This window comes from Pteropus vampyrus, unplaced genomic scaffold (assembly GCF_000151845.1).
Source record: "Pteropus vampyrus isolate Shadow unplaced genomic scaffold, Pvam_2.0 Scaffold8, whole genome shotgun sequence".
NCBI lineage: Eukaryota > Metazoa > Chordata > Mammalia > Chiroptera > Pteropodidae > Pteropus > Pteropus vampyrus.
The window spans coordinates 13,238,817-13,256,850 of record NW_011888789.1 but is presented as its reverse complement, the minus strand read 5'-3'; the positions used below and the strand labels follow the sequence as shown (position 1 = coordinate 13,256,850).

Genomic DNA, 18,034 nt, shown 5'->3' with positions numbered 1-18,034 from the left:
TTAAATGATAATGAATTTAATCATAATTTAGTGTTTACTGGCCACTGGTATTTGCTTTTCTCTGAATTGACAACTTATGCCTTTTGCTCATTTTCTTAATGGCTGCTTGACTTCCTGTCAACTTGTAAGAAATTTTTGAATGTTAAAAGTATTCATGCTTTGTTCATTATCTGCAATAAAATATCAAAACATTACCTTTAGTAGTTGATTTTATTTGTGGGCTTTCTTGTATACATAAAACTTTAATTTTATTATATTCAAATATGCCTTCACATTTTTATATAGTTTTTGGGTATGCAGTTTCAATTAAGAGAGTAGCATTTAACTCTTTAATTCATCTTGACTGAATTTTATACATGTCATAGGATAAACTATGGCTTAAGATGGGAATCTACATTTATTTTCTTTTAGATATATATCTAGTTGTGTCAACATCATTTATTAAATATTAAAGTCTCTCATATAATTGGTTTCTCCTTTTTGTGTCCCATTAATCTATTTGTCTATTCATAAACTGATACCATACCAACTTGGTTATAGTGGCTTTATGGTGTAATATCTAGCAAGAACATCTTTGTTCTTTTTCATACTTCTCTTGCATATTTTCTCTCAGGCTCTTATTCTTCCATATAAACTTTATGGTCATTTTCTCAATCCCCTCACCCAAATGGGGGACTCTAATTAACATGGCATTTAAATTTAATACTAATTAAGGTAATAAACAAGTTTGTGACTTCTTATCCAAGAATAACATGTGCTTTTGGGTTTAGACTGACTTATGTCTTCTGATAAGATTACTCTAGTTTTCATTATATAAATTTTCTGCCTTTACTCTTTATTCTTAAGTACTTAAGTTTTTTCAGTATTTTAAATAATTTTTTTATATCAAGTGAGAAAAGCATCATTAATTTTTATAGCTAGCTTCTATATCCAGCCAACTTACCATATACTCTTAATAATAGCAGTAGTTTTACTAGAATCTCATGGGTTTTCTAATATAAAATATATATTAAAGATACAGTTTTATTTCCTCTTTCCAACTGTTTTTAACAGTTATTTTATTTGCTTTTGTTTCTGCATTTATGGAAACTTCCCTGACCATGTTAAATACTGGAGGGAATAGCAGGCAAGCAATATATTTCCTGATTTTAATTGAAATGTTTTTTTTCTATTTAGAGTAATGTTTATTACCAATTTTTAGTTGTTGCTATTGTCATTGTGTTTAGTCTTTATTATATTTAAATAGTTTTACTTGGTTTCCATCTTTTCAGTTGTTATTAGAAATTGCTGTTGAATGTTGTCATATGCTTTCACAGCATTTATTATTATGACCATGCAGGTTCTTTCTGTTTGTTGATATAGTGAATAATATTAAATATTTCATTGATGTTGAAACAGTTTACTGGAAACTAATTCTACCTCATCATCGCATGTTATTCTTTTGATATATTGTTAAAAGCTATTGACTAATATTTAGAATTTTTACATTTATATTCATGAGTACAGTTGATTTATACTTGTATCGAATAGATCAATTACTACAGAAGAAACCTGAAAGATAAAGAACTATCATTGAAAAACTCATCAGGAATTTATGAGCTCACAGCTGCATTTTATCTAACCTTAAAATAACAGATAATTGCATTGTATTCTAATCTGCTGGGTTTTTTGGTATGAATAATAATCACCTAGGAAACTTGGTGAAAAACCAGAGGCCTAGATCCTGCAATTTCAACAAATCTAGGTCTCTTTATTAACTTTCTTTATTCTTTATTAACTTTCCAGGTGAGTCCGACATGTACCAAAACCAAGAATCACTGATCTAAACTATTTAGAAAGCTCCCAATTTATTTTATGAAGACAAAAATCTTTAATTACAAAACCTGATAAAACTAGGACATTTGTATCTTTTTAATACATAAATCAGATTTAGCAATCTCCTGCTTAAGACTTTTGAATCAGTTTTCTTTTTCCTCTCTTTTTTTTGTTTTTATTGAGGATAATTGACATAGAACATTAGTTTCAGGTGTACAACATAAAGATCTAATATTTATATGTATTGCAACATGATCACCATAAAAATTCTAGTTATCATTTGTCACCATACATAGTTATAGAACCTTTAAGATTACCCTTAACTTGCAAATATGCAATACAACATTGCTAAATATAGTTTGGCATGCTGTTCATTATATCCCCTTGACTTACTTGTTTTGTTACTGGAAGCTTATATCTTTTGATTCCCTTCACCCATTTTATCTGTACCCACACCCTACCTCCACCAGTATATTCTCTGTATTTATGGGCTTGATTTTTTAAAAATTCACATATAAGTGAGATCAAACATTTTTACTCTTAAATTTTTACTGTTAATCTCTCAAATCATCTTGTTCTTTCATCCTGAAGGATCTACAACTTTACTCTCTCTTAATTTCAACACACCTTTAAATAAGTAATCTCTTTGTAATTCCTTTGATTACCTTTATGCCCTATCTGCTGTCCAAAAATTATATACTTGGTCTTCTTTCGTACTTGCACATTGGTGAGTTCTAAACTTGGATTTGAAGCACATACAACTGCTTTGCTATCTCAAATGTTGGCATAGATTACTTAAACTATTGATCACCTTTATTTTTATGTGTTGTAGATTTGTGCTGTTTATGTTTATGTATCATTAATAATGTTGGGTTTTTTAAAAACTGGACAAAGTATGAATAAAATATTTATTAAAACAAAAAAAGAACATATAGAGATCCTGTATATCTTTTAGGTAATTTTTTTTCCAATTTGTAACATCTTAAAATTCTAAAGTACAATATTACATCTAGGATATTGACACTAATTGTCAAGATACAGAATAATTCAATCACAAGAATCCATTGTGTGGGCTTTTCATAACGACAACCACTTTTCCCTCATCCCTTTTCCCTGACCGCTGGCTGGCAACCACTAATCTGATCTCCATGTCTGTAGTTTTCCTTTTTAATTTCAAATATGTTATATGAATGGAATCATTTAGTATGTAACATTTTGAATTGTTTTTCACACAGCTATTCTGCAAGTTCCCTCAGCCTTAACTACTTCTTAAACAAACTTTACATTAATTGATCTGTTCTTAGGGCCAATTTCTCTTACTTTCAGAGAAACTGACATAGCCAATCTGAGTATTTTGGGGTTTTCAAAGTGAATTATATTGCTATAATTGTTTTCCATTCAATTTTTAAAATTCCGCTTAAGCATTTACCACTAATCTATTCTTCAGTTTTTAAATTTTGTCATTGCTTTTTTGCTTTTCTTTTATTTATTGTTCTCATGATCCTTTATTTCCTATTGATACTTTTATGATTATGAAGTTTCCATAAGACATGGCTTTGAATGAGTGTATTCAATCTACAATCTTTATTCTTCATATTTAAATCTTATAGTTTGAAGCTATTGAAATTGTTAAATTTCTTTTAACAATTATTAATTATTTAATAATAAAACTATATCTTATTTCTAGTGTATTTTTTAAAAATTGAGATATAATTGTCATATACAATTATATTAATTTTAGATATACAATACAATGATTTTATTTATTTATTAAGTTTATTGAGGGTAACATTGGTTAATACAATTATATAATTTTCAGGTGTACATTATCATTTGACTTCTATATATTCTAAAATGTGTTTACCACCCAAACCAGTTTCCTTCAGCTACCATATATTTGATCCCCTTTACCCACTTCACCCTCCCCCAACCCCCTTATATTTGACCCCCTTTACCCTGTCTACCTCTTCCCTCCTTTCCCATCCCCTACCCTCTGGTAACCACTAGTCCATTGTCCATGTCCATAAGTCTGTGTGTTTGTCCCGTTCATTTGTTGCTTTTAGGTTTATATTCCACATATAACTAATATCATGTGATTTTCAACTTTTTAAATCTGGCTTATTTCATTCAGCATGATTATCTTGAGGTCCATCCAGGTTGTCACAAATGGCAGTATTTCATCTCTTTTTATGGCTGAGTAATATTCCATTGTATATATGTACCACTGCTTCTTTAGCCATCATCTATCATAGGACACTTCGGTTCCTTCCATGTTCTGGCCACTGTGAATAATGCTGCTATAAACATAGGTGTGCAAATATCTTTTTGGATATGAATTTTCAAGTCTTTGGGGTAAATATTCAGTAGAAGGATTGCTGGATCATACGGTAATTCTATTCTTAATTTTTTGAGGAACCTCCATACTATTTTCCATAGTGGCTGTACTAATTTGCAGTCCCACCAGCAGGGTATGAGGGTTACTATTTCTCTGCATCCTCTCCAGTATTTGCTATTACTTGTCCTGTTGATTATAGCTATTCTAACAGGTGTGAGATGGTATCTTATTGTGGTTTTGATTTGCATTTCCCTAATAGCTAGCGATGTTGAGCATCTTTTCATATATTTGTTGACCATTTGTATCTCTTCTAGGGAAAGTGTCTCTTCAGGTCCTCTGCCCATTTTTTGATTGGATCGCTTTTTTTGTTGTTGTTGTTATTGAATTGTATGTGTATTTTGTATATTTTGGATATTAGGCCCTTATTGGAGGCGTTGCTTGCCAATATGTTTACCCATTTGGATGGATGTCTCTTTACCTTGTTGATAATTTCTTTTGTTGAGCAGAAGCTTTTTAGTTTGATGTAGTCCCATTCGTTTATTTTGCTTTTACTTCTCTTGCCTTTGAGGTCAAATTCATAAAATTCCCTTTAAGTCCAAGGTCCTTGAGTTTAGTTCCTATATTTTCTTCTATGCATTTTATTGATTCTGATCCTATATTCAGATCCTTAATCCATTTTGAGTTAATTTGGGTGTGTGGTGATAGACAAAGGTCTAGTTTCATTCTTTTGTAGGTAGCCTTCCAATTTCTCCAGCACCATTTATTGAAGAGGCTTTTCTTTCTCCACTGTATGCTTTTGGCTTTTTTGTCGAAAATTATTTGCCCATATAAATATGAGTTTACTTCTGGACTCTCGATTCTGTTTCACTGGTCCGTGCGTCACAACATAATGATTTTAAATTTGTATATATTGCAAAATGATCAACACAATAAGTCAAATTAACTTCATATAGTTACAATTTTTTTCTTGTGATGAGAATTATAAAAATCTACTGTTTTAGCAAGTTTCAATTATACGATACAGTATTATCTATAGTCACTATTCTGTACATTACACTCCAAGACTTATTTATTTTATAAATGGAAATATACCTTTGACCACCTTTACAAATTTTGCCCACTTCTTACTCCTGTCTCTGTCAACCACCAATCTGTTCTCTATATCTATGCAGAAGCTTGGTTTCTGTTTTGTTTTGTTTTTAGATTCCATATGTAAGTGAGGTCATATAGCACTTGTTTTTTTCTGTCTGACTTATTTCACTTATCTTAATGCCCTCAAAGTCCATCCATGTTGTCATAAATGGCAAGATTTTCTTTTTATGACTGAATAATATTCTATTGTGTATAGGTAACAAATTTTTTTAAATCCATTCACCCATTGATGAATATTTAGGTTTGTTTCCATATTTTTGTTATTATAAATAATGCTGCAATGAACATGAGAGGTATATGTGTTTTTTCGAGTTAGTGATTTTTTTCTCCTTTAGATAAATACCCAGAAACAGTATTGCTGGATCATGCGATAGTGCTATCTTAAGTATTTTTAAGAACCTCCATACTATTTTCAATAGTGGTTGCCCCAATTTACATTCCCACCAATAGTGCACAAGAGTTCCCATTCCTCCACATCCTCGCCAATACTTGTTATTTCTTGTCTTTTTAATAATAGCCATTCTAACAAGTGTGAGGTGATACCTCATTGTGGTTTTGATTTGCATTTCCCTGATGATTAGTGATGCTGAACATCTTTTTGTGTACCTCTTGGCAATCTGTATGTTTTCTTCGGAAAAACTGTCTTCTCAGATCTTCTGCTTATTCTTACATCAGATTGGTTTCAAGTGTACAATTTGATATGTCAAATGTATATTGATTGCATTGTGTGTTTTAACAGTTTTTTGGTGAAGTTTTTAGGACTTTCTATATATAGTATCATGCATCTGCAAATAGTAACAGTTATACTTCTCCCATTTCAATTGGATGCATTTTATTTCTTTTGTGTGTGTGTGTAATTTCTCTGGCTAACTCTTCAATACTATGTTGAATAAAAATGGTGAGAGTGGGCATCCTTATTCCTGATCATAGGGGAAAAGTTTTCAACTTTTCATCATTGATTAAGATGTTGTCTATGGGCCTTTGATATATGGTCTTTATTATGTTGATGTACAGTCCTTCTATACCTACTTTGTGAGAGTTTTTAACATGAAAACATATTGAATTTGTCAAATGGTTTTCATGCATCTATTGAGATGATCATGTGATTTTTGTGTTTAATTTTGTTACTGTAGTGTACCACATTGCCCAATTAGAAATATTGAACCATTTTTACATCCATGGGATAAATCTCACTTGATTATGGTGTATGATCCCTTTAATGTGCTGTTGAATTCAGTTTGCCAACATTTCGTTGAAGATTTTTGCACCTATGTTCATCAAAGATGTTAGCTTTTAATTTTTTTTGTGTGTGATATCTTTGTCTGGTTTTGGTGTCAGGGTAATGCTGGCCTTTTAAAATGAATTAGGAAGTGTCCCCTTCTCTTCTATTTTTGGGAGTTTGTAGTGTCTTTTTGTATCTTTTTGTATGTTTCATTTCTCATACTGAATATATATTATATTATTTCTATCATATTTTTTAAAGCTAATAATTAGTAATTTAATATTTCAACTCACTATATTAAAATGTAAGCAAAATAACAATAATTAAATATGAAGCAATATATATTTAGATCTAAAAGGTGTGATTATCTTTTTCAGTATAATCATATGGGTTCTGATACGGCTGTTGTCACTCAAAAAATTTTCCAGTTACTTGGATTGACTAATGCTGTAAGTGTTTGCTTTTTAGTACTTTTGCATTTGCGTGTGCTACTTAAAAATTTTTCCATAATTTCTTTTATGACATTGCCTAAATATACATCTTGTGTATATATAGAGTAAATTATATAACCATTTTAATTTTTAGTTTTCTGTTTAATAGAGATAATAATAATTGCATATACCTAATTAAGTTATTGTAAGGATTAAATTAAATAAAACACTGGACATGGGGCTAGCTTAAGTACAAACATTTCAAAATGTTAATTATTTCTTGTTTTGTTAGTAGTATGTGTTATTTACTTTATTAGGTCCAATCCATACTTATAGTTCGGTTGTTTAATATTTGTCATCAGTATAGTTTTCACACTTAATTTCCAAATCTATTTAGACCAAGATATTTGAATATATTTTCTTTATGTTTTTTATTTTAGATTTTTACTTCGTTTAACATTACAATAATTCTATCTTCATTGGAGCTTTGGATGGATGAAAATAAAATACCAGTAACTGGAGATGCTAATGAATTATTACACAGGTTTCTAAAATGGAAAAGATCTTATCTTGTTTTACGTCCACATGATATGGCATTTTTACTTGTGTAAGCACATCTTGGCATTACTAAATCATACATAAAGAAAACATATCTATATTTGACCTAATTTCTGACAACTGACAGGCCTTTAGAGAAAATAACCTTTCGCCATTTTTCTTACAACATTATGTGAATACTATTTTTCACAACAGAGATTTTATAGTTGGATTATTGATATCATTCTATTATTGGTTTATAGTTAAAAAATCACTCTTTCAATCTCATTATCATGTGTCCTCTTACCTTACCATGTATAACATATCATTAAACGTCCTTAACTATGCATAAAATGCTAATAATATCTGAAGAAATGTACCTTAATTCTACAAATATAGTAATTTTGTCTTCTTTTTCTGCTTTATTTTCATAAAATAAAAACAAAAATAAAAAAAGAAATGGAAACACTATGGTATATTTAAACATCTCTAACATACCACATTTACATTGTGTTACATTTTAAGTAATATAAGCCTCTTTTAATATTTAATAAGCTCTTCTTCTTTTACCAATGTTCAGAACATATATATAATTATATTATATAAAATCATATATAATTAAAAGTTATAATCTTTCAAACTATTTTCTGCCCCACAAATATGCCATAGATTTGTATGACTATGTCAAGGTAGTTGTAGCTCATTAAGGGGAAATGTCAGTCCATAAAGTAGTGATTCTGCCTGGTTATCAACTGCATTGCCTTATTTTTCTAATTTTAAGAAATTTTATTTATTTTTATTATTTTGATATTTTAAAAACTTTAAACTTTTAATAAACGTTACATAAAATAGAATCTTCACTTTTAAAAAATCCATATGTGAATAAACTTCATATTATTTGTTTTTTAAAATCTATTTTATAGTTATTGTTTTCAAAAAAAGCATGTACATTGAGTCACTTCCTATGCCTTGTTACCCTAATGTTAGTTGAAAATACCTATGAATTTATTATATAAATATGCAAAACAAAAACTGTATAAGGTAAATTCAACATTAGCTGTGTTTAGTTTTATGAAATTGTATAATTATGATTTTTTTAACTTAAGTTACAGAGAAAAATCAAATTATGTTGGTGCAACCTTTCAAGGGAAGATGTGTGAGAGCCAATATGGAGGAGGTATTGCTCTGGTTGGTATGGTTTAATTTGCTTGGCTAAGATGTATAAATAGAATGCAATTTAGATAATATGTAGTTAAATATTTCCTTATTTTATTATTTCTAAGTATATTAAAATTTACATAAGGAATTTAGAGATTTTTTCTTTCTGCTGCTGAGAGAAGTGTTTAAAGTATAACAAGTCCTCATTAAACTTAATATACATAAAATTTTTACTGTTTTCTTCTCGAGTTCAAAATATCATTTTTAGGAAGTTAAGGTAGTGATCTCTTTTAGTCTTATAAAATGCTCATGAATTTTCATATGCTCAATATTTAACCATTAATGGATTTTAATTTCAAGCTAACATTTTGAATATTTTCCTAATTATGTAGCCAATGTAATTAGGAACCAGATTAAAATAAAACTTCCAAAACTATTTATCGATTGCCTTAAAATGCTTCATGGACACAGGCGAAGAGTAACAGAATCAAATGCCCTAATGGCATTTTTTATCTTAGTAGAAAATCTTGGTGTACTTAAAATTGGTATGTTTTTGCCCCTGTTTCATAGTGCTATGGTTTTTCTGACATATAGATCTCTACTTTTTTATTTTTTGTGTGTTTGTATAATGTCTCCTGGAGTTTGAAGGAGGCAATGCATAATACTCTTATTTCAGTGAACAAGTTAAGTGAAGATAAGTAAAGATATAAAAAGATGGATCGATCAAATGGAGACACATATTTCAACTTTAAATTTTATACATCATAGTTTGGAAAATGTGGCTTATATTTACAGTTAAGTTAATACCTTGCTTCAAAAGCTGGATTTAGCTAACTTACCCAATCACCTTCAACCTGAAAAATCATAAGACTCTCACGTGAAGCAGGACCTTCACTGACTAACAAAAGAGAGCAGAACTCATTCTTTCTAAAGGCAAGCTAGCTACCAAGAAGAAGGAAATCCCATCATTTACTGGAAAGTGTGTGGCTCATGGGCAGAGGCCAGTGGTCTCTGTAGTATGAGGAGTGAACAGAGAAGAGCTTCCTAGTATTATTTCTTATTCTCCACATTTCATTGGGATAATCGTTGCCTGACCCTTCGCTGGAAAAATCAGCAGCAGCCAATATTCATAGGAGAAACAATTATAAAGCTACACTGATTGAATGGTTGCCAGATCTTTTCTACAATATCCTGAAAACAAGAAAATCTAAAATAACTATACTAATAATATAATATCCTATTATTTATATTATTATTTATAATATCCTGTTATTTACATTATTGAAATTTAGCAGAATCCTTCATTTTATTTTCCAAAGAATCAAACATTCTATTCCCCCACCCTCACTCACCCACATACCCCTTTTCCTTCTCTCTCCCCTTACTCTCTCCCCTCTCCCTCTTCCACCTTCTTCCTCTCCTTCTTAACCTTCTTATTCTTCTTTCCCTCTCTCTCCCTTGCTCAGAAAATAGATGGTATATTCAACTGTGATAATTTTGATAAAAGGACCATTTATCAATGTGTATGGAAGATGTAGGGACTTTGCAGTGCCTCAGGGCTAGTAATAAAGATATTTAATTTGTCACCCAGACTTGAAGGAAAGGACAGTGTTATTCTATTAAAAATCACTGATGGACAGTAGAGACCTCCACTCAAGGATTCAGACAGTCATAGGTACCCTGGCAATGATGGTAATAAAAACCGTGCTCTCTCTTCACCCTTTCTTCCCCATTAGACCCAATTAAAGTAAAGCAGAGGGCAAAGAAACCTTTCGACATAATCCCTTGGTGTCATCCTTCTGAGCTAGAAAGCAGAGTAGAAAATGATGGAAAGTTGATTCAGAGAAGTGAACAGAAAATACCAAAATGTATTCCTAGAAACCTATCTTGAACTATATTCGCACAAATAAATATTATTAAATATATTTGAAGAGGTAGTGTGATTTGTGGATTTTTCTTAAACTTCATATGGTCAAAATATGCTCTACTAAGCATCTTACATTTATAAAAAGAAAATGATAAAGGCATTTTAGTTTCAAAAATAAAGTTTAAGCACTATGGAAAATTAGCATTCTCATTATCAGTCATTATTACCATAATATAAATTAATTCAATATGTTAAATTTATAATTTTTATAAAATGTGTGAAATATTTATATAAAATATCATCTCTAAATAATCAAATTATAAATGAACACAACCTGATAATAATTTGGCACTGTATGTGTGTATGTGTATGTCTTTAAAAGTTTTTATTATTGTGAGTATAAATATGGCTATAATTATTGTTATATATAATTAAGTTATTGGAGAAATTTTTTTCTTGTTCCGATACCACCAAATGAACCATATATTTACATTTTTGTATAATTTCAGATATTAGGGCAACATGGATGGCATTTCTGTCGCTAATAGATTAGAAGCCTCTATTCTATTTTATCATATAACTATTTTTGATAATTACATTATTCTCCCAGTAAATGAATTATCTCCTGAAATGTGAGTGTGTACATGTATTTTTTTTTCCAGCATCCTAGAACCATAAGTCTGGAATCACTTGCAGTTATTATTGCTCAGTTACTGAGCCTTAGTATGGGAATAGCTTATGATGATATTAACAAATGCCAGTGTCCAGGAGCTGTCTGCATAATGAACCCAGAAGCAATGTAAGATGCTGTATTTTACAAGCTTTACATATATACCTTATATGAAGATAAGTTTGGTGTATTTAAAGAAAGACTAAGCTGTTAAAATAATTAATAATGGTTGAATATAAACTGTGACCAATGATCCCCAGGTCAAAATGTATAATCCCATGCCTGTGCTGTATATCTATCACAATATCTCCTAATCTACTTGCTTTGTCATACTTGCTTTGTCATATGCAAACTAATCTCTCATTTATCATTGTCTTTATTTGCATGATTTTACAATTTATGGCCTTATTAGAGAAACCAAATATAGGCTTCTGATCACTATACAAGAATAATTTATTAGTATGGCCTTGTGTGCATGAATCTCCTTTACTCTGCCCTGGTTCGGCCTGAGGTCTTGGCATCTCCTGATTTCATAGATGCTATTATTCAGCTTTTTCTTGTCACTAGAGAAGACCCTTTGCAGTATCCTTATCATGCTTCAAAGACTTAGTGAATTTTTTTGCTATTATCATTATTATTCTTAGAGTGTACTATGAGATTTTATAGAATCAGGACAAAATAGTAGGGGTTTAGGAAAACCATCGTTCAGTCATTGACTGGATCAACCTCTTATCTTTTTCTTTTTTAATTTTTTAAAATTAAAATGCCTCACCTTACTTTTTTTATTTTTATGTTTTGATTAGTTGACATTCAATATTATTTCATATTAATTTCAGGCGTACAGCATAGTAGTTAGACATTTATATAATTTACAAAGTGATCCCCTCGATAAGTCTAGTAGCCACCTGATGCTATACAGTTATTTAGTATTATTGACTATATTTCCTATGCTGCACTTTATATCTCTATGGCTATTTTGTAACTACCAATTCATACTTTTTAACCCCTTAAACTTTTTTACTAAGCATCCCAACCTCATCCTCCCACTGCCTAATCTAGCAACCATCAGTTCGTTCTCTGGATCTATGAGTTTGTTTCTATTTTGTTTGTTTATTTATTTTATTCTTTAGATTTCACATATAAGCGAAATCTTTCTGTCTTATTTCACTTACCGTAATACCATCTAGGTCCATCTATTTGTCTCAAATGGTAAGATATCATTTTTTATTGCTGAGTAATATTCCACTGTATATATGTACCACATCTTTATCCAATTATCTAGCGATAGGCCCTTATCCTTCTGATAGACAATTTTTGTAGGCATGTTCTGCTTTTCAAATGTCTTAGAAAATAAAGTCCCATTGTCTGCAGCAGCAAACTTGATAACATTTCACTCCTTCTATTCCTTCAGTCTTGCTTCCACAATCATTTCCTTAAAATTCTTGCACTAAAATTTTTATCTCAGTCTCTTATTTGAGAGGAACTAATATAAACATAGTTATCTCAGAAGTAGCTATAGTAACAAACTTTTATGAAATGATTGTTGAACTGGATCAATAAGTGATCTGATAGCCACAAGGATGCCTTTGGCAGAAGATGATGTACAGAGAGGGCACTGCAGCAGATGCAGGCTGTGATGCAATATGCCTTGTTCTTTGGTACGTAAGACCATTAAGATACAATAAAACTAAAGATATTCCTGGAAGATTAGGTTTCATGTGGAATCACTGACAAATATTGATAAATTTTTAGTGGAAACTCCTAGAATTTTGTTGTAGCTCCTGGTGGGCTACTGGACTCTTGTAGAGTTGAACATACATCTGGGAAGCAGTAAGTAACTATGTTATTGAAGTTGAATGTTTTCATCATGATTTGTGTATTTTCAGATCTGTAGAATTATAAGATAAAGTGGGCACATTAATCTATCTGACGACCAGAATGGTATACCTGAGAGCAAGCTAAGAAAGATCCAGATAGCACAAGTAAATAACATGAACAGGAATCCCGAATCCCCATGACACTCACATCTATTGCATCAATATTTCTCAATTATTTCATACCAATGGCCAAATGGGGGTTTCTTAAAACTAGCTGCTAGCAAAAGAAAAACTTGCCTTGTTTCAAGAACGGGTTCTCTCAATAGGTTAGTTGGAATAAGAAAATAATTACTGTTCCATATTAGTCTCCAATTAAATTAAGTCTTAAAGACAGAGGAAAATGATAAATGTCCCAGTGGCCATTTTTGCAAACAATACATTTGGCTTTCCACCTTGTATGAGAGAAGTACCAGAGTTTGGGATCTACATAACCTGAGCAGTGGCAAATGACTCGGGTATTTGGTCAAAGATTTGGATGCTAAAAGATTGAATATTTAGAGACAAGGAGGAAGTATAGGCATGTGAGCTGATCTAGGGTGGGCACAAAGTATGTGGATCTTTATATCTTAAGTTCACAGCTCACCAGAAAGTAATTCCTTCATAAGAAACACTCAGCGGCCTAGTCAGTATTTTAAAACCTGTGAATGTTAACCAGCTTCTTCCCTAAAACTGGCTAGCTATAAAACAGTCCTAAAATGAAGGTAGTCACCCCCTTCACAGGGGCAACTTTCAACCACTTTATTGGAACACCAACTTCCTGACCTTCTAAGGACAATTCATTAAATATTCTGTACATTTGTTTGTGGTCCCAGCAGAATGAAGTCACTATTGCCATCTCAATAAAACAAACTTAGGTTGATTTTTCCCCATTTTTTTATTTTTCTGTCCCTACTCCCTTAATCTTGCTTCCTTGGATCACATTCCAAATAAATTTTCTGCAATCAGGTTTATGCCATTTTTTTTTTTTGGTTAATCTAAACAGACATTTTATATAGCTAATGTGAATAATATAGAGCATTACATATTAAATTTTTTATCTTTGATTACATTATACTTTTTTACAATGATGACATGTTGCTTGTGATACTGAATATAATGATGATAACAGTTACATGGTGAAGAAATAACAGGAAGGATTAGCTCTTAAATATTAATAGCTCTTTGGAACCTCCACTTATTCCTGAATATTGCCAACTTATTCTTTGTTCAATTTTGAAAGCAGTTTATTTTGTTGAGATGCCTGAATTATTCTGATTGGTTAGAATCCTTCAAAATGCAGTGTTCCCTCAATATTTTTTGGAGATATTATTAAGTGCAAATATACTGACTTTTATTGTTTTTCCTAATTGTGCCTGTTTATATGATTATGAAATTTTCAGTTGTTTGTGGCAAAATATATAGAAATTTTATTGATTATCTTATATTGAAATTATGTCCTACACTTTACTAAACTAACATTGGTTTGGAGAATTTTAATTTAGCTTTATTAGAATTTATGCATGTACAATTGAGTTTTACATTTTCCTTTTAAAACTTTACAATTTTTCGATTTCTGTTTTGTGCCTTAGTGTAGTGGTTAGGACCTCCATGACAGTGGTAAAATAGAAGTGTAATGTGTGTCTGTCTTTGCTGATTTAAGAACAAAATCTTTAATAATTCGTCATTAAATATGTTACGTTAGGTAAAGGTTTTTCATAGAGGCTTTTAATCGGATTGAAGTTCTTTTTTATTCCTTGTTTGCCTAAGTTTACATCATGAATAAATTTCTTCACATATTGAGATGATCATGTGTTTTTCCTACTTTATTCTGTTGATATGTCAAAATACATTTATTGATTTTCAATTGCTTAAATAACATTGTTTCCCTGAGATGAACACATTTGGGCATATTGCATCCTCCTTTTTTGTGTATTTATCCTATTTGTTGCTGAATTTTTCTTCTAACATTTGACTCCATATATAAGAGGAACATTGGTCTTCAGTTGTTTTCTCTTGTAATTCCCTTGATTAGTTTCATTATCAGGGTAACATAGGCCTCATAAAATATTCTAAAGGTGACTTTGGAAAATTGGTAGTAATTCTTTCTAAATTATTTGATAGAATTAACCAGTGAAGTTATCTGCATTTAGACTTCTCTTTGGGGAAGGTGTTTAATAATATTAATATTTTAGATATTATTGTTATATTAATATTTAAGATATAAGGATATTTAGATTTTGGTTATTTTTGTTTTTCTAATCTTTTCATTGAAATTGATTAATTTTTCATAAAGTTTTTTATAATCTTTATTATTTTTCTTAAAAGTGACTAGGATGTCTAGTGATATCATCTCTTTTATCTCTAATATAATTCGTGTTTTCTTTTTTTTTTTCTTAATCACACTAACTTGGGTTTCATCGAGTTAACTGACTTTTTTCCAAGACCATATCTTAATTTTATTCACTCTTTCATATTGCTTATCCACTTTGTTTTTCTTTATTTATGCATAGTTTGGGGTAAATTTTTTCCCTAGATTTTTAATGTTAAAACTCAACTAATTGATTTTAAACTTTCTTTTCATGTAAGCCCTTTAAAACTATACATTTTGCTCTAACCACAGCTTCAATTTCATACAAAATTCTTGAAATTTTATTTTTTATTTAGTCGAAATATTTTAAAACTTTGTGATTTTTTTATTTGTCTAATTGATTATTTTAGAGATATGTTAGTTGATTTTTAAATATTCGCAAGTAATCTAGATGTCTTTTGTTATTGATCTCTGATTCAGTATCCGTCATGGTCAAAAATACTTTTTAGATATATATCTTTTGAAGTTTTTTGAGATTTATTTAATAATAAATTTTAAAAGTATTTTAAAATCTCTTGTTTTCTGTTTGATTCTATCCATGCTGCACATACTTCACAGTAAAAGTAAGAATATGTGTTGAGGTGTTGTTTTTTTGTTTTTAGTTAGTAATTGAGATGCCTCTAATAATTTATTTAAAGTTATATTTAAACACAGGTTTTATTCATTTTATTTTTAATAGTTTTGTTTCTTTTAAAAAATGCAAAATATAAGACACATGTTCTGCTTATAGATTAAGAGAAAGATGCTCCATTCTATTATTCTCTATCTCATTATAATGAGAACATCGTATTCTGTAGTCAGTGCTTCGCAAATTTGTGGTGAGGAAATACACGTTTCCAATATGATTAAAACAGCAATATCCTGATTGAGATCTGCACTTATTGAGACAGAATTTGTATTTAGGTTTGGCTGCAAGTTACAGAAAACCCAAAGTAATAATGGCTTAAAGCAAAGATAAGATTATTTTTTATTTTGGAAAATTAGCCTTCTATTAATTGTGTGGCATTTCACAGTATACATTTCACATTGATTTCTACAAGTGGTTTCCATTTTCAAGATCAACTCATAGCTCATGATGGAAGCTTTAACTACAACAATTAACCAAATTTACAGTTACAAATAGAATAAAAGGGCACATAAAAGCATGTCAACATTAATTTTTTAGAACTTAAATTTATTGCTTCGTTTTAAGCCACTTATCTGACCTTAATATATGCCCATTCCTAACTTTACAAAAAGTTAAAAAATGTAGGCATTATACAAGGAAGTTATTTATTGAACCGAAAATCGGAAGTTCTATCATCAAGAAAAAATGATAGAATTGGGAATGGAAATATCCAGCAAAGCTGTGCAAAAATTCAAGCTGCAAAAAAATTCTTCAATTAGATATAATTATGATTGATATTTTCTTTCTAATGACAACATTAATTTCATTACCAGAAAGTGTATCTTCTTTAAACCATTTCACACATAGCAAACATACTTTGCATTGCCTACTTCTCAGTAATCTTCAAGTTACATTGCTTTTTCTCTTTTTGGCTTCTGATATTTAGATAGAAATCATCTGAATTCTTGGAAATGTAATAATAAATCCATTAGTTATGGTTAATACAACTGAAGGGTATGTTCAATCAGGATGTAAAAACAACAAAATACCAAATTGGTAGTTTGTTCAAAACTCCCTAATTTGTTCATAGTCCTCATATGAATAACATTTTGCTGTAATAATAGGAGTGACTAAGATTTTAGTCTATAGCTTTAAAATTCAATAACTTTATCATAGCTATATCTGTCATCAAATTATAGACCTTTATTATTATAATTGTTTACCTATTAATGCTATTTAGAATAATAAAAAATCATATTGAACCAGCAATGAAAGAATCTACTATACAACAGATAGTTTTGACCATGCATTAATTTGTTTTTTTCTTAAATTTTAATTTGTTCTTATTTTCAAGTATACAATACTTTGGTTAGACATTTATATAGTTTATAAAACAATCCCCTTGATTGCTCCTTCTCTCCTCTGGCTCTCCGCCTAGCCATTAAATTAATGCTAACTGCATTCTCTGTGCCATGCTCCCCATCCCATGACCATCTAGCAATTACTAATTTATACTTCTCCTTTTTTAAATTTTATTTGTATTTATCTTTTTAAAATTTGTTTGTTTGTTTGTTTGTTTTAAAGTGAAGGAATGATTTAATTTTTTATCTCCGTCTACCACCCACTCCTACTTCCTCCTACCTTCTAGTAACCACTAGTCCATTGTCCATGTCCATAAGTCCTGTTTGTTTGTCCTGCTCATTTGTTGCTTTTAGGTTTATATCCCACATATAAGTGATATCATGTGATTCTCAACTTTTACAGTCTGGCTTATTTCGCTTAGCATGATTATCTCGAAGTTCATCCAGGTTGTCACAAATGGCAGTGTTTCATCTCTTTTTATGGATGAGTAATATTCCATTTTATATATGTACCACTGCTTCGTTAGCCAATCATCTATCGTAGGACACTTAGGTTCCTTCCATGTCCTGGCCACTGTGACTAATGCTGATAAACATTGGTGTGCAAATATCTTTTTGGATATGGGTTTTCAAGTGTTTGGGGTAAATACCCAAG

At 30.3% G+C, this 18,034-nt stretch overlaps 1 protein-coding gene across 1 annotated transcript in view; it reads left to right on the top strand.

Annotated features, from left to right (window-relative positions):
* The window catches only part of ADAM2 (ADAM metallopeptidase domain 2), a 107,589-nt gene that overhangs the window by 26,263 nt on the left and 63,292 nt on the right, over positions 1–18,034 (top strand). The window contains exons 8-11 of the mRNA XM_011373439.1: positions 6,902–6,973; positions 7,396–7,562; positions 8,599–8,680; positions 11,180–11,316. Coding sequence (XP_011371741.1) covers positions 6,902–6,973; positions 7,396–7,562; positions 8,599–8,680; positions 11,180–11,316 — 458 coding nt within the window. The remainder of the gene's footprint in view (positions 1–6,901; positions 6,974–7,395; positions 7,563–8,598; positions 8,681–11,179; positions 11,317–18,034) is intronic.